Genomic DNA, 18,308 nt, shown 5'->3' on the forward strand with positions numbered 1-18,308 from the left:
GTTTTGTTCCAAGGTCGGTGGTCTGCCGGTTTTTTAGAATACAGTACTTGTCTGGTTCATAGGCAGCTGTAATATATCTTTTTTCTGCTTCTTTGTTCTCCTTTGGCTTTTCCAATTTCCCGCTCAAATGAGCAAGCTAGCGTGCAGAATTGGTAGGTGTCCTTCGTAATCGACAATGTGTACACTCTGCATTTTAAAAAGTGTTGACAGCTGTCTCATTGTGCACATCTCTGAGCTATAATCTGCAGTCATTCAATATTGAATTCATTTTATGCAGTGTTTAGGATTTACTGTTGTGTGCTTGCATTTCTCATGGCTTGAAATAAGATGGCCAATTAATTGTCAGTCCCAGTGTAAAGTGGCCTGGTCTAGTGTTTCCTCTTTGGCACATGAAGAGGAGTCAGCAGTCAGCGATGTGGCTGAGTAACAGGTTCAAGGGTCACTGTTTGCGGCATGCTGACATTTTCTCCGGTATTAAAGTGTTTTGATGAGCCCATCACTCTTTTTGATGTGGATTACAGCAAGGTTGGGGACAAAGATTAGAAGGATGGCTATCTTCTGTCCTCCAGCTGCGTTTTCCTCTTTGCTTTGCTGAGTCTGGTCTAAGAACAGCAGGAGGGCAGCTCTTTCTGAGGTCTCGTAGTAGAGATCTTCAATCAGTGACAGTCTTAGAACTCAAGCAGGTATCTTTTTAACAGTAGAATACCTCGACACTTGTGTCCAAAAGCTATCAAATATAAAGATTAAAAAAATATATTTAGAAGAACGTTTACGCACTGTCTCTTCCATACAATGAAAATGAATGGTGACCAAGAGCTGTCAAGCTTCAAAGAGATAAAAACCCTATAAAAGCTTTGTAAAATTAATTCTCACACTGTATTTCAAGTTTTCTCAAGCCAGAGGTGTAATTGCTAATGCTTTTATCAGGGTATGCGGTATCATCACGATATTGAAATTTAGTCATAATACATTATAACAGGTTTAATAACTTTTTGTATAACAAAAATAACTGAATATTTAAATACAATAGAGCAATAATGTATGCTGCATCTTCTTTACATATCATTTAGAAATATTCCCTTGGTCAGCAAGAGATGAGACATCTGTGTGTCTCTCCATGGATAAAATGCTGCATAATGGCTATGCAGCACAGCAAAGGTGCTCTGAATCCTAATGGCAACCTGGGCTGGTGTTCAGCTGCACACAGAAGGGAGGGTCATTTGGAAGAAAATGCATTAAATGGGAGAAAAGACCAAATGTACAATAGTGAAACCAAGAAAAAAGGAACAAGCCCTGAAGATAGTGGCATTTGATTAAGCCCCCTGTTCATCATTGCCTATGTTCATAACCTCTTGGCTGTCATATTGGTGATCTTGCCATGACACCAGGTCAGGCTAATGCTGGGGATTTTGACAATGACATTCAAATCCTGTCTGGGAAAAGCTTGCTCAGGCACAAGGAATCTGTATTCAGATCGCACTAACCCACTTAAATATTCATCCAGAGCAGTGCCGGCTGGTTAGGACTGTCTCTGTGTGTTACGCTAATGGCACTGAGTGCACCTGGCATTTGTGTTTTCATTAGGAACCAACCACTAAGTGATGGATCTCTAATAATTAACAGTTTTTCTACCTGCAATTGTTTTTTATTTGTTTTTTTTTTCTTTTTTTTTAATTTTTTGACATAGTGAAGGATTGTAGTCTTATAGGAACACCTCCACTAAGTGTTTGCACACCTTATAAAGCTTCATTTACTGTAACAGGGCAAGAGTTTGTGATTTAATCGCAACCCAGAATTGCTTTTGATGCACGCTTTTGTACAACTGCAATTGCAACTGCAATCAAAGTGCTCCTCTCTGGGAATATGCCAAATCATACAGCCAAAATGATCATCCTGAAATTAAATTACTTGGGATTAAATCTATATACAATTATGGATTATATTAATTTAATATATAATGTTTTTAGGTACACTGTACACATTCATTTACTTTAGTTGTTTTTATTTATGTATTGTGGTGTGAGGAAAAAAAAAGAAAATGTAAAAATATTAATATAAGCACTGGATTTGGAAATAGTGTGAAGCCATTATGAGATGAGAACTCGTGCTTCTCAGCTTGAATGGGGATTGGACTTTAATAGGTGATGGAGCAAATCAAAAATTAACAGTGATCCTCATAATAAAGGCTTGCACAAAATACGGGTGCCCTAAAATCATAAATGTGGCGCTGAATCAAACACACACTCTGTAAATGTGGTTTTCCAGATCAGCATAACAACCCGTAATGCAAATCTCTCTGTCTCAGCTCTCCTGGCCTAAAGATCTATTCAGTCAGGCCTGGACTGTGATAGGTACATAGAAAACAGGACGCAAAAGGGAAACAGAGGCTGTTCACATCCCTCCCTTATTCCCTCCTCCACAACCTGGCTCAAATTTCACTGCAAAAGTTGGAAGCCTTTTTGCAAAGAAGTAACAAAGAACAACATGATCTCTCGCAATAGTGTGTCTGGGAGTAAAAACTGAGTTTTCTGGCCTGCTTTGTTTACATAATTTTTGAGGTGTACTTTACTTATAAACATGCAAATTAAGTCATTAATGATAGGCTATTTTGCCTCTTTGAGGTTGAGCGGGAGTGTAACTTGCACTTAAAGCATGTGGGGTTTCTCCTTAGGATCCTATGGGAATAATTACAGAGAGGGATTTTCTGCTGAATGGGTTGTTGACATTTAGGCTCGTTCATAACAGAGCAGCCAGATGAGTTACAGAGTTGTCCTTTTATAGTTTTGCTTTCCTTTTTTATTGTTAAAAACATACTGGCAGTGGGTCTGATCTATTCACATTAGACTGTCATTTTGTCTTTGCTCTGCCCTTGACATCTGTATAATATCTGTCTCATGATGAAAAATTAGATAAATCTAAAGAGATGGTGTTAATGATTTAGATTCTGATTTACCTCAAACTCCCTCAAGATACTTTGTTTCCACACTATGAGGAAATGTTAATTATTGAGGTTCAGCTTTATAATCCGTCATTGATAGTGTTATTGACCTAAATTTTTATGCTTCATTCTGTTTCATATGTGATGCAAGTCCCAGGTTGTAATCCTGATTATGAATCTGGAAAACTTTATCAGAGGTTTTAATTTGACAATGCTTTCTTTATCTTTATTTTATAAAAGAGTAATCAGCCTTCTAGGAATTTGTGCATTCTGGTGCACAGTGTAAAAGGAGTCATGTGATGTAATGTTGTTGCATTTCACATGACACTGGAAAATGTTTTAACCCTTAGAGTCTAAAAGGCAAAGTCCAATGACTGCAATTAATGCTGATGTGGATTCAAACGTGGTTCGATCTATTAAACACAATTACTCAAATTGCACTGTTCTTGTTTTGAACATCTGCTGATGCCTGATGCAGATTTTTGTATTCAGAGAAATCCATTCTCTCACACTGTGAAGTTTCATTCATATACACTGAAAAAAATGTCAGTGTAGGATAGACAGTACTTTGAAACTATTTTTATTCTGAAATTGCTAGTAAATTTTAAAGTAGAAATCTTGAAGTAGACAGACACTATTTTCTTGTAAATCATGCTCCAAAAATGTCCATTTTGATTTTTAGTGCATTTCACATTGTATTTATAAACTTGATGCTTAATTATGTAAAAACTTTTAAAAATACAGAGCTTGTGATTAATCATACAGCAAATATTCCTTATAACTTTAAAATCTCATGTCAGAAGATGATCATTTTTAACAAACATCTTCTTCACTTTAGGCTGGATGCCTGTATACCATCAAGCGAATTGTAACCACAATGACAATAGTTGAACCAAACTGATTATTGAGTGACTCCTAACTCCTAACACTAGATGGATGCCATGTCAGCTTCAGCCTTGATGATTGGGGGTTGTATCTTGTGCACATCCTGCATCTCGTGCCCATCTTGTATGTGTTTCTTGTACCCACTCTGAAGAGCGCTTCTGGGCAACCTCTTTAATGTCCACTGTGATTGCCTTAGCTCTTCATCACCATGGTGCTCCAGATTTCATGAGCGCAAGAGCCCTGCCATACTGACATCTTGATACACACATTTACCCCATCTCCCATTCAGAGCAGACAGAAACGGCTTTGAAAAGGACTTTGGGAACTGCATGACTCTTAGAAGAGAAAAACATGCCGTGTCTATTGTCGGCCGGTTGCCGGGCTATGTGTGACGATGTTTGCCATGGACCGTTGTGCTTTCCATCCTTTTTCTAGCTGACACGACCCCCTCCTCTCCCGCTGTCTTGCCCCCAGTACTGCTATGGAAACTGGCACAGCTGAAGACCCATGCCTTCCTCTCACTGAGGAGTGTCACTGACAAAACGTTTAGACATGCCTGAATGCCAAAAGCCATGCTGTCAGAACCACAAGGCATGACTCGATGATTTTCAGGGTGCTGGTCCCTCATTAAAGAAGTACTTAAAAACGAAAATGATGTTCTAAACCTTTGACTTTCTTCTGTAATTGAAGTAAATGAGGACTGGTGCAGCCAAGCTCCAATATCTCAGAAAAGTATCATACCATGACCTGTATGACTCAAGTCTTCTGAAGCCATACAGTATCTTTATGTGAGGAACAGACTCATATGAATGTCCTGTATGTAAAATATTTTTTTCTGTCAAATCTTTTCAGTGAATTGGTTGATTCAATTCATAAAACTGGTATAAATGATTTGATATTATGGATCAAGTTCATGAATGGACTTTTATGTATTGGTAATTTATTAGTTTTTAGTTTTTAGTGGTTTAGTTGATAGTTAAAATCTAAAATTATGTTTTTGTTATTTTTAATTTTAATTAAACAGTTAAATTTATATGGATTTCTTTTACAATGTCTGTATGAACTTTTTGAAGTGTAGCAGATTTGGTGGAATGGACTTTCATTTGAGGGACAAAAATCTGTCAGGTTTCATTAAACATATCTTAATTTGTCCTTTAAGCCCGGGACACACCAAGCCAACGATCGGCCGTTTGCCATCGTTGGGCTTACATCGGCGGCAGTTTGCCCGATTCAACGTTGAATCGGCATCGGGGCCGTCGGCGCGAGTGAGAGCTCTGATTGGATGTTCAGTTTAGCGAACGAGTCAGGGCCGAGAATTAAAGCAAAAGTGATGAAAACAAGCATGTGAATGAAGGCGGTATACAGACAGAAGGCTGTTTAAAAATTCCGTGATCTTTCCCAATCATTCTAATACACGAATGTTTTCATAACAACATGAGCCGCTTAAAATGATTAAAGTTATTAATGTTACTGATATTCAAAATGGTAAACAAGTGCTGCTTTGTTTACATTTCGTATATCTGCGTTTCTCGTATATCTTTGTTTCGATTTCTCCTTTTGAATGACGAATATATACTTTTGGAATAGCTGCTGATATGAACCACTAGTTCCTCTCACGCATGCACAGAACGCACGTGTTAGTTTGCCGTCGACTTTAGTCTGTGCGTTGTGTTCCAGCGCCGCTATTTGGTCCGACGCTGCTGACGCGAGGCGACAATACCGTCGGCTTTCGTCGCCACTAGTTCTTTGAAGCTGTCTTGGTGTGTCCCGGCCTTTAAAGATGCACAAAAGACTTGTTTAGAACACATAAGGGTGAGTAAATCAAGACAGAATTTTCATTTTTGTGTGAACTATCATCCTATGGAAGGTGAAGTTTATGATTATGAATTGTTGTTTCAGTCTGTTTCTTACACAGGAGTTCCAGTGGCTTTAGAATATATGACTTGCAAAGTAATTTTATTATACTTTTTTGTCATTTTGAAGCTTGTCAGCCCCAGTCATTATTCACTTTTAACATCTGGAAGGAAGTGGCCAGGACATTCTTCTGAAATTCACATTTTGTGTTATATAGAGGTGACCATATGCATTTAAAACTACATGAAGGCAAGTAAATGATGACACTTTTCATTTTTGGGTGAACTATTCCTTTAAGATTACTCAGGGTTATTTCTGGCCCCAGATAAAATGCAAATGTACTGTCTCTCGTTGCTGTGGGGCCTGATTGCTGTCTGGGTGACAAAAGGTGGAGCAGGCAAGAATAGAGGCCCTGCGTTTTGTATTTGCATCAGAAAGCCCCATCCCAAGGATCCCTTTTCCTTCCCCGTGTTGTTTAGCTTTTTGTTTCTTTCCCCAAAAGCGATTTTTTTATTTTTATTTTTTTCTCTTTTTTTCTCTGTGGAAGGAAACCTCCCAACAGCTGTATAACAGCCACATTAAAAAGAGCAAGAAATGTTGCAGAGCTGTGACATTTTTGAGAGAATCCTATTGGGAAATTCCTCACAATATATGCTGCTTGTTTGGCAGAGTTCTAAGCTTCAGGGGCCAAATGTGCTTGTCGGTGTATTATACTGGTGTGTTTGTTGTGATGCTTTTGAATGGCATATCGTGGGAGTCATTGTTATCCACCCTGACAATATTATCCATAGAACAGCACTGAATATCTACAGTATGTGGGAAAACATAGCTATCATGCTGTTTTGTGTTTAATCTGCTGTAGTAATAGCCCTTATTTATGTCATTCAAAAAGAATTCTTACACAGCTTGATATTAGTGATTACATGTGGTTGTGATGGTAAGCCTGATTTGGTCTTGCTGGCGATTTGTGACCGTTCAGGTTGGGTGACTGTTGGTTTCTGGCAGTGGTTCAGAACGCACGTTGTGTCTTAAGGAGACTAAGATGGGAACATGTCAAAGGGGGATGTGGAGTCCTGCCTGTTGGCAATATCTTATAGAGGAGCAAAACTAAATTAACACAGTTAATTCTTCTCTTCTAATTTTAAAGCATCATGTCATTTTCTGAATATTACTATACTGAAATACTATACAACAAACCACTGCTTAATGTTAAGACTTTTGTAATGATGTAAGTATTTAGTCCTGCTTTGGTCCATTTTTATTCATTGTGTAAAATAATTTTTATGTGCTTTGAAGGACCAGGCTCTTGAATATTTGGTTGTTAGTGCTTAAATATGACAACAATCATTGTTTTATTTATTTGTTTTTTCAGTGGTCAGTTTGCTGTAGTAAAGAAATGCCGTCATAAGAGCACTGGAGTGGAGTATGCAGCCAAATTTATCAAGAAAAGGCGCAGCAAATCCAGTCGGCGAGGGGTCTTCAAAGACGACATTGAGAGGGAGGTCGGCATCTTGAAGGAAATCCAGCACCCCAATGTCATCACCCTGCACGATGTGTTTGAAAACAAGAACGAGGTCATTCTCATCCTGGAGCTGTGAGTCATTGTTTTTCCTTGCATTTACAGCCTTCATTTCTAAAAACTAATAACTCAGATTGGTAACAGACACTAGTAGTACATGAACAACTGCCTCTTGTAAAGCTCTGGAACATACTAGTATAAATAAATCTATACAAGGAGATTTCAAGGGCTCCTCACTGAATCCAGTAGCACCAACCTTTACTTAAAAAGCAAACACTTGACAAGGTCAACAGTGAGGGGTTGAGGAGAACCCGTCCAGTGAGTAGATGAACCAGTTTTGCCTGTTGTACTGTGCACATTCATACACTACTGCCAATGTGTTCAAAGAGAATAAATATTTATTGATGTCTGTACTGTCTTAACTATAGTGAAACACAAAAACAGAGACCTTTGACTGATAAAGCAAAGTTTAATTTATACATACAATAAATGTATATTAAAGGATGTCTAGAAAATGCAGATATCACAGCCATCTTACATAACCTCTTTATGAGGGTTGCATATATAGATTAATGGGAAAACTACTTTCAGGAACCAAGGCTTTGCTGAAAAAGTATTGCACTCTGTTGGTGCTATACAATGTTAGGATGTAGTATCATCCTATTTGGCTTCAAGAAACACATCCTAGAGTAACCAGCCTAACTTGAAAAGCAACATGAAGTCTAACATTGCAAGCAATTTAAATGTGACCTAAAGGACAAAATTATCAAGGATTAGAATAATCAAGCCGTCACTGAGTCACTTATCATTACATTGTGTGCAACTCCTCATTATCTGAGCAGAATGTTTAATAGGCTTTGAAATATGCAATTTAAATGGAGCTTTGTAAGTTGATATTTTGCAATTTAGTACAGTACAGTACAGTAAGTAAAATAAATGTGTTAACCGAATCAGTGTCTGGGATGTTAAACCTCAACCTTTTCAGCAGAATTGTTTTGTTAGATAAAGATTATGTGAAGGAAGTGTCTTTCCTCAGAACCTCTTGAAGTGTCTCCTCACACAACTGGTTTTCTTTGCTTCTTCATACCGTGTGACAAAGGGCGTCCATGCAGCTATGTTCTGAGCTCATATTTGTTACACATTACTCATCAGTGAAGCTATTTTGTTTACTAACTGAGGCATCTGGAGTTAAGTACCTTCCTAAAGGACATAAACACAATCCTGACCTTGGAACTGAAAGTCAAGTCTCATTTTCAGGTCATTTGGCATCCTCTCAAACCTTTGTGCTACCAACTAATATTGTGAAGTGAGAGGTTACAAGCTATAGTGTTTTTTTTAGTCTCAGATGGCATGCTCATAGACCGCCCATAGTTCATTCACTGACTATCTGAGGCATACAGAAATAGCAAATACTGGCTGAAATCTGATCGGCTGGCACTACACAACTTCCGAAAGTGAAAACAGTGCTTTTTATCGGTTTGCCTGGAAACAAAGCCGTGTTTATAAGGTAGCAGGTTAATGCAACAAACGTGTTTGAGGAAGAACTATTTTAGTATAGTTTAATCTGTTTTTGGATAACCCACTCTAAATGGCGGTTTGTTGCTTTCTTTATATGTTGATCAGATGGTCTCTTTTTGATCAAGTGGCTGGTTCTTTGCCAGAACAAGCTGTAACGAGGTTTAGACATGTCCGCTGACAATGAGACTTGTGTTGTTCATGGTGGGGGCTGGTGTTTTTCTTTCTGTTTCTGTGAAGGATATAGAGACATATCTGCTGCTGGTGTTTTTGCAGCTGGGCGGCTCGTTGCTGCACTTGCTCAACCTCACCATTAGCAGCAAGTGTTATCATGTCATCAGCGTGCAGCTGGTGTGCGGCTTCCTTCTGCTGAATAAATATATGCCCAGATCCTGTTGGTCCTCTCCCAAAAGCCATGATTATAGCACTGCCAACAGCCATTTCTGCCAGAGTGAATCACTCAGAAACATTAGAGAGGCTGGTTCTTCTGTTTAATAAGCTAGACTCATTTTATGTGATTTTTGTTTCATTTATTTATATTTTATTACACTATAGTCATCTCTTATTTAAGAGGTTAAATTCTTATTTGATACTCCGATAATTATATTTCATTCAGTGAATGCTGAAGCTTCTTTCCAAAATTCTTGTAAATTTCAGTTGTTTTTAACTGATTTGGCAATTGCATGAAACTTGTTATTGTGTTCTTTGCTGCTATCTTGCTCACTCTTGTGATTAATTCTTAATTAATTTTATTCTTGTTAAATGAAGATTATCAAATAAGTAGCTCTACTGCAAGTGTCAACATCTTTCCTCTCTCTATTCAGTGTGGCAGGAGGGGAACTCTTTGACTTTCTAGCTGAGAAAGAGTCACTGAGTGAAGAGGAGGCCACCGAGTTCCTTAAGCAGATCTTGGATGGAGTCAGTTACCTACACTCCAAACAGATTGCCCACTTTGACCTGAAGGTACTGAGACATGTTTGAGTTTGCCAGACTGTGGCGATTACCGTCACTGTGAACCAGCCACAACAAATCAATTGAGGTGTTTTTATCCTCCCTATTGGTTATCCATTTATTTCCACCCTTTACATAATTGCTGGGCAGAGCTGGGATGGTCATAAAGTCCTTTTTTCCCGATGTAATTTTTGAAAGGTTTTAATCCGGATTGCATTAATATTCTAGTAGTCGCTGTTTTGAAAGTTTCAGATATAGATCGAGTTTTTACCTCCCACTAAAATCACTTAACCTGAATAACCAGTCTAACTGAAAAATGAACTTCAAAGCAGCAAACATTCACATTAACCAACTTAACTGTGACCTAAAGAATAAAAAATAAAATAGTCAAGCAACGGCGTTTATGTAATTAGATCCACTGCTTTCAGAGCAGTCATCCACACAGCTTTCCGTAACATTTCTGTTAAATATTTTGAAGTCATTGGAGCTTTTAAGAGATTAGTCCGTGCATGAATAAAGCTCACTGAAGGAAGTATTGTTTCTATGGAATGTTCAGGCAGGGATCTGTTACTGACTGGCTTGAGTATGCCTGCGCTTTCTAGTGAACATTTCTGTAGCTTTGCATGTGATTTCCATGTGTTATGGCAGATTTCCTGCTTTCTCTCTCTCTCTCTCTCTCTCTCTCTCTCTCTCTCACTCCTGCTGTGTTTTTGTTCCATACCTATCATTAGTTCCTCTGATTCTGTCTTTTGCATTCTCCCTCCAATTCTTTCTCTGTTCTCATCTCTCTCAGCCAGAGAACATCATGCTGCTGAACCGGAGTGTGCCTCACCCACGCATTAAGCTCATTGACTTTGGCCTGGCGCACAAGATCGATTTTGGCAATGATTTCAAAAACATCTTTGGTACCCCGGAGTTTGTAGGTCAGTGTCATCCGCTGGTCAGTTTATAGAGATGTGTTGTAATTACACTTGCTCTTATTGTTGTGGTCCTCTGTCCAATCCTCTCTTTTCTCCTTTCATGTGTAATCTGAACCACAAGCCTGACATAACTGTAAAGAAACACCATAGATCACTGCTTTGTCAACCATTGAATCCTGCAAATAGTGTAAACATATTTAAATTAACTTTAGTATATGTTATAATATATTTTTCATTTTAATATAATTATAATATAGTAATTATTTATAATGACATAATTATGGATTAGTAAAATATATTATAAAAATAATTATTTAATAATTACATGGTACATAATATTGTTTTAGATTTATTATTATTAAATATTTGTATAGTATTATATTAATTAAATTGTATTAAAGGAATGCACATGTACACTTGACAGTTTTGTAAAGAAATTTGTGACAGACATGCATTTTAAGTTCAATCATAGGCTTTTAAATCAACGGGTTTTTAAGAGAAATATTATTTCAGTCAAGTGTGTCTAGACTTTAAATGGTGTTCTGTATTGATGTGTTTGGGTTGGTATTTTGCGTGCAGCTACAAAACAGCCTTCCTTAAATCTTACTGTTTTTACTTAACAATGAGTCAGCTCTGCTGTTTTCAGTCACATTTTACATGAACAAGCCCCAAGCCATCCCAGAAAGAACACAGACACCCCCATCCCTCTATGCCATTGGCTCCACATCCAGTCCTACCTGAATGGCAGCCAGTGTGGCTGCAGGCAGTCATGATACAGCAATCTTAATAGAGACACAATGCTAAAGGCCATGATCAAGTACCAGCTAACCCACAGTGCAGTCTATTTCAGTGCTCAAAATTATGTTCAGGCTTCATGGAGGAGAATCCGGTCAAGCTAGACACCTGGTTCTGAAGACACTAATCTAATCCAATCCCAGAATAGTATTAGCCCATTACAGGAGCATGACTTCATAGATTTTCTTTTTAAACCTCAGGGTTAAGGAGCAGCTTGCTTCCTCCCAACCCTGGTCAATGACTGAATCTCACTGGTGCATAATAATACAAGTAGTAAATCTAAGTCAATTCTCAGGCGTAGAGAGCAGCAGCATCTCTCCCACCTCAGATTTATTTCCTTGTTTCCTCATTAACACTTCAGAGATTGAGATCCTCTGAAAGCAGTGACTCATTTCACAGCACATACCGTGAGAAACCACAAAAATATCTTACCATTGACTTAGCAGTTCTAGACATTTTTGCAGGCATTTTTTTATGTTATGGAGAGTGGGGTAGGTTGTGTCGCCCCCTTCCTCTTGCAGACTGTGCATTATTTTTGTCATATGTCCATATATTTAGAAAGAGTTTATAATAAATAAATAAATAAATATATGTGTATATGTGTATATATATAAATAGCTGGCATATATTACTGTTTGAGAGATGCACACAAGTAAAAAGCTTTGTTTTAATGCTAAAAACTATATTTTGCATGTATAAATATATTCTGTTATTGCAGATAAATACATATCCAGGTATAACAACATATACATATCTGTGAATTGCTGATATATAAAACCATTTAAATTACTTGGCTAAAGATTGGCTAAAGATTAGTCATTAGAAAATTGAAATTGAACCATTTTTCCAAAAGTGTGTCAGATGCTTCACAGATTACTTTTACCACAAGTACTTTTACACTAGTAATGTGCACTAACAGTTTTATTTAATGCAGACTTTAACTAAAAATGATGGTAAGCTTTACCTCCAAAAGTATGAAATCCCTTAACAAATATCAACGGAATTATTTCATTTCATTCAATTATCAAATGTTGGTTGGTACATGAACATGTGAATAATGTAGGGTTATTTAATTAAGACTACCTAAATAAGAGAGTGTGGTGTGTTTTGTGCATTAGATAATTTAATTGTGTTTTCTCATATTCATATTTTATCTGAAATTGGATATGTTGCAATTTTTCATCCTGAAGTTTAATTAGGTGCATTTAAAACTAAGTTTTGACTCATTTCTTATTGCTAAGAAGATGACTTAAAGGGATAGTTCACCCAAAAATGGGTGAAATTTGATGCTTATCTGCTTACCACCAGGGCATCCAAGATGTAGGTGACTTTGTTTCTTCAGTAGAATACAAACAAAGATTTTTTACACAAACCATTGCAGTTTGTCAGTCATATAATAGAAGTGGATGGGAATCACGGTTTTGAGTCAAAACAACATACACAAACAAAACCAAATTAAGCCCTGCGGCTCGTGACGATACATTGATGTGTAAAGACTCAAAACGATCGGTTTGTGCAAGAAACTGAACAGTATTTATATCGTTTTTTACCTCTGATTCACACAATTTTCAAACTGTCCTGAGCGCGTTCTCAACAGCAGGTGCGTGACGCGTCTTCTATTCTTCTTCTTGCTTTATGGAGGATCGCAGACTTATAAGTGCATTACCGCCACCTATCTCTCAAGTGGACCATTGACACTCCTAATTGAGTTTGTAGATAGACCCTGTGTTCCATTCGACCCTGTGTTCCATGCCCTAATCCCTTCCAAGGGTTTACCCTCCGGAGTGAGAGCTTCGAAGGGTTGAAGGGTGTAGGGGACCAAACAACTGTACTTGAAGTGCCCTACTGCGTCATAATCGCGTGCCAACACGGAGGCGCCGTCATCATGCAAAGAATCTGCGCAAAGGATCATGGGAGCCTGAAGTGTCCATCAGTGATGTGACATACAGCCAAGTATGGTGACCCATACTCAGAATTTGGGCTCTGCATTTAACCCATCCAAAGTGCACACACACAGCAGTGAACACACAACCGGAGCAGTGGGCAGCCATTTATGCTGCGGCACCCGGGGAGCAGTTGGGGGTTCGGTGCCTTGCTCAAGGGCACCTCAGTCATGGTATTGCCGGCTCAAGACTTGAACCCACAACCCTAGAGTTAGGAGTCAAACTCTCGAAACACTAGGCCACAACTTCCCCCAAAGTCGTACCCTTCGAAATCCTTCATTCCAAAGGGCCCTTTGAAGTGGCACTTCGGTTTGGAACGATCCGTCAAGAGAGATCTTGAGAGATAGGTGGCGGTAATGCACTTACAAGTCTGCGATCCGCTGTAAAGCAAGAAGAAGAAGAAGACACGTCACGTGCCTGCAGTTGAGAACGCGCTCAGGACAGTTCGCTCATTGCGTGAATCAGAGGTAAAAAAACTATATAAAAACTTTTCAGTTTCTTGCACAGACCAATCATTTTGTGTCTTTACACATCATCGTCACGAGCCACAGGGTTTAATTTGGTTTTGTTTGTGTATGTTGTTTTTGACTCAAAGCCGTGATTCCCATCCACTTCCATTATATGACTGACAAACTGCAACGGTTTGAGTTAAAAATCTTAATTTGTGTTCAACTGAAGAAACAAAGTCACCTACATCTTGGATGCCCTGGGGGTAAGCAGATAGACATCAAATTTTCATTTATGGGTGAACTATCCCTTTAAGTAAAATCTGACACAGCTTACCCCAAACTCTTCTGTATTGAATTTGTTTTGTGGTTTGCAGCTCCAGAAGTGGTGAATTATGAGCCGCTTGGCCTGGAGGCAGACATGTGGTGAGAATGAGTGTTATATCATTATCTGGCCTCGGTGTTTCCTTACATACTATACTGCTAAACATGTGTTTTTATTTCTTTAATCTAGGAGCATTGGGGTGATCACTTATATTCTGTGAGTATTCATAATCATCAGTGTTGTTGTGATGTTGTTATAAAGTTCAAATTACAAATGAAATCTCAATGCATTTATGAATTTTTTACTTAGGCTGTAAATAGCATCCATTTTTGTAATTGCATTATTTTTCTTAAAGCATGCCTGTAATCCCATTCTGCAGTAAAACAAAGGCATGACACATTTAGCTGAATATGAAGAAACTTAAGTTCAGTCAAGTGTTTTGCCATCATCCAGTGTCAAAGAATAAACTCTCGTTGTGCTACAATTGTCATAATGGTTGATATTTGAAGTAAAAGGATGCTTTGCAAGATCTTGCATCCAGCCAAGTGGATTTGTCTGTGTGTGTGTGTGTGTGTGTGTGTGTGTGTGTGTGTGTGTGTGTGTGTGTGTGTGTGTGTGTGTGTGTGTGTGTGTGTGTGTGTGTTTCTGGTCTGGAAAAAAAAAAGATAAGCAAGAAACAGAGGAAAAGCACTTGATAAGACTGAAAGAGTTCTTTCCACAGAAGTTCTTGTGATGCCCGTATCACATTAAAAATACCAAGCAGTATAGTGTTTTACTGACATATAAAAATAGAGCAAGACATGGAATTTATAACCCAGTCCATCAGTGTGATGGATAATGATTGTTGGCTCAACCTCTGGGTGCAGTGTCTAATTGTAATGTTGGTCTTCCTGTGGAAACATTGACGTTTCTGTCTCTCTGTTTGTAATGTTGGTCTCTCTCTGTGTGTGTGTGTGAACATTGACGTTTCTGTCTCTCTGTGTGTGTGTGTGTGTGTGTGTGTGTGTGTGTGTGTGTGTGTGCTTGGGATATCACAGAGCAATATAAACAATGGAACTTGCCTGTTGCTTGTGATAAGACCTGAGGGGGCCCTCCTTTTTGACGGGAACCAAATCCTCATGTCTCTGACGTAAACAGTAAATGGGTGAATCTCACGAAAACTGGAAATATCCTAATCATATTCCACCCTATGCTCAAAAAAAAAAAAAAAAAGAAAGAAATTTCACCACAATAAAAACATTAAAGTCTGCGTAAAGGCAATTCAGAGAATGTGTCTTCGTCACATAAATGCAATAATTTAAAAAGCAGTTTGGTCTCCTTATTTAAATAAAGCTGCTAGAGGGAGCATCCATTCAGGTTGTAGTGGTATTTGACAGTTTTTGAGAGATGGCAGCTTTCCCGTAAGTGGGCGTGGTTTCAGTGCAGACAGTGGACACGCCCCCAGTGTTTGAGAGCAGAAAAAAATCTTATTCTTCAAGATTTTGATACCTTTTTTTTTTTTTTTTTTTTTTAATCATTCAGATTTGGCTGGGTAGTTAACATATTTTTATGCTATTTAATATTGCTTTACATATACTTTAAGTCTGCTTTTAGGATTGCTTTTAGGCCATGTTTGATCCAAAAATGTCTCTTCTTTGTCTTCTCTATCCTATCTGTCCATCACTATCCGCCCATCAACATGTGCTAATATTAGCAGTCTAAAGAGAACTGGAAAGTTCAATGTCTATCACAGGGCTGTTCCTTCCACTCCTCTTTCATCATAGGCAAATAAAAATAGAGCTTCACATCAGGTAGCTATCGCACACCATTATCATATCTAATCCTGACGCATTCCTGTTCCACCATTCTTTTCTTTTTCTCACACTTTTGGAGACTATGTTTCTCACCCATAGGGAATGCTATTAAATGGCATTATTACTTTAGAACAGCTGTAACTTAACAATAATTATTCAAGTTTATCTCCCGACAGTGTTTCTGAAAGTCATGGTCTCATCCCACAATTTAGATTTTTATTTAGCAATAGCAATACATTTCAGTTATAAATAGTGGAAAGAACTTGATGACCCAATATTACTCTGGTACTGTGGTCTAGAACAAAGATTTTAGCACAAAGGAAAAAATGGAATGGAGCATGTAAAATAAAGTGCTTATGTTGAACGCTAAATGGCCTTTGCCTGTTTTCTCACACTTTAATAGACATTGTTCACATCAAACTTGACTTTGTTGAATGCTGCTATAGGAAAGACCTTCACATCCAATAAATGATAGATAAAATGGTCTTTTTTTTCTCTATGTCTTCAGGCTTAGTGGTGCCTCACCTTTTTTGGGTGAAAATAAGCAGGAGACACTTGCCAATGTGTCAGCTGTGGACTATGAGTTTGATGAGGAGTTCTTCAGCAACACCAGTGCTTTGGCCAAAGACTTCATTGCACGGTTACTGCTCAAAGATCCAAAGTAAGAACCACTGAGGAAGCTTGATATGGTTTGAGGTGGTTTGGTAGGGTTTTGAGACTAGGTGTTTCTTTTATTGAGCAATTCCTTTTTAGAAACCAGTTGCCATTAAAAAAAATATTGTATTATATTTTTACTTCTTACTATTTATATTATTTTTTAATATTAGTTTTTTTTTGCTTTATTTAGAAATATTATTAAAGCTAATGGTAACACTTTATTTTAAGGACCAGGTCTCATTTTTAACTAGTAGCTTATTAGCATGCATTATATCGGCTGTTTATTAGTACTTATTAAGCACATATTAATGGCTTATTCTGCATGACCATATTCTAGATCCCTTAACCCGACCCGACCCAATACCTAAACTAAACAAATTCTTTACTAACTATTAATAAGCAGCAAATTTTCAAAGCAGAGTTTATTGAGGGAGAACTCTTAGTTAATAGTGAGTATGTGTTCCCCTTATATAAAGTATTACCAAAGCTATTTGTTAAGTGATTGTCTGTGGTTATACTGAATCAGTGAATCCTGCAAAGAACATTCATCACAAATTATGCCACTAATTAACTAACTGAGGAAGTGTGTTGTGTCAACAAACAGGAACATGTGCTTTGCGCATGAAGGTGGAGACATTTATGATTCCTGTTTTGGTCCACCAAATTGCTTCTGCTGGCTGAATTCTCTCATTTAGTCTTTTTACACTGACCTCGTTTACTGCTGATGATATTTAAAAGAGAACTAAAACTAGTTCTGCTGAAGTCCTCAATACTTCATTAAAATGTGTCATTCACAGCATAAATGCTGTTTAGGTCTTAACATTGTCACGAAAGCTGAGATACAACATTCCAGAGCCCAGTCCCACAATTCTGTCTGTGTGTTCTGCAGTACACACTGTGATAAATATTTTTTTATTTGTATATTGAATGCCGTCTCGCTTATTTCAAAGTTTGTTTTTACAGGCTTATTTGTGGGAGCTTATTATTTAAGTTAAATGATGGAAAGGATCAAGATGAACAGAGGTTCACAAACTGCCTGCCATTGTTCACTACATACTGTATGCTAAAAAATAAATATCAGAAGTGAAAATTATGTTTTCATGTTTACAGAAAAAGAATGACAATCCTGGACAGTCTTCAACATCCCTGGATCAAGGTTTGTCCAACAGCCAATACTTATGAATTGGTTATCAAACACATTTTTAGTATCTTAACATTTGGTTAAATGTGTGAATGTCGTCTTTTACCAAAGGACACGCAGCAGGCACTGAGTCGTAAGGAATCAGCAGTGAATATGGAGAAGTTTAAGAAGTTTGCTGCCAGAAGAAAGTGGAAGGTGCATTTTTTTTTTACTTCTGACTATGCTTTCTGTTTAAATGCTAGTTCAACTTTCACAAAGCAAACATTATGTTCTGCTGTGAAAAATATAACTATTTGACATAAAGCGTGAGCAGTACTGCACCATCAGTAGTGCTTTCTGAGGAATCAGCATTATGTGGCACACCAACAAGTCACGCTATTTCCACACACACTGTTAAAAGCACACAAAACAAACCCTTGCAGCTATGAAACAATAAAGAAGCACGCACAAAGTTACAGTGCCCTCAAGCGCAGAATTAAGCTCATGTCATAGAAACAAATAATAGTCAACATGTTATTTGTAGAGTTTAAATATCATTTAATCTATTCAAAGGGTTTTAATCGCTAAAACTTTGATGCTTTAGATAAAAAAAGCCTGTTACAAATTCTGTATAAGGTGTCACAAAT

General features: G+C 37.8%; 1 protein-coding gene across 2 annotated transcripts in view; it reads left to right on the top strand.

The window, feature by feature from the left end:
• Positions 1–6,996: 6,996 nt before the first annotated feature.
• The window catches only part of LOC109080603 (death-associated protein kinase 1-like), a 39,081-nt gene continuing 27,769 nt past the window's right edge, over positions 6,997–18,308 (top strand). The window contains exons 1-8 of one of the 2 annotated variants that reach the window (XM_042756554.1): positions 6,997–7,271; positions 9,536–9,674; positions 10,456–10,585; positions 14,144–14,192; positions 14,281–14,307; positions 16,393–16,545; positions 17,652–17,697; positions 17,788–17,877. In XM_042756554.1, the coding sequence (XP_042612488.1) occupies positions 7,012–7,271; positions 9,536–9,674; positions 10,456–10,585; positions 14,144–14,192; positions 14,281–14,307; positions 16,393–16,545; positions 17,652–17,697; positions 17,788–17,877 (894 nt within the window). In that variant the 5' untranslated portion in view covers positions 6,997–7,011. The remainder of the gene's footprint in view (positions 7,272–9,535; positions 9,675–10,455; positions 10,586–14,143; positions 14,193–14,280; positions 14,308–16,392; positions 16,546–17,651; positions 17,698–17,787; positions 17,878–18,308) is intronic. The other variant, XM_042756555.1, reaches the window with a different exon arrangement.

This window comes from Cyprinus carpio, chromosome A5 (genome assembly GCF_018340385.1).
Source record: "Cyprinus carpio isolate SPL01 chromosome A5, ASM1834038v1, whole genome shotgun sequence".
NCBI lineage: Eukaryota > Metazoa > Chordata > Actinopteri > Cypriniformes > Cyprinidae > Cyprinus > Cyprinus carpio.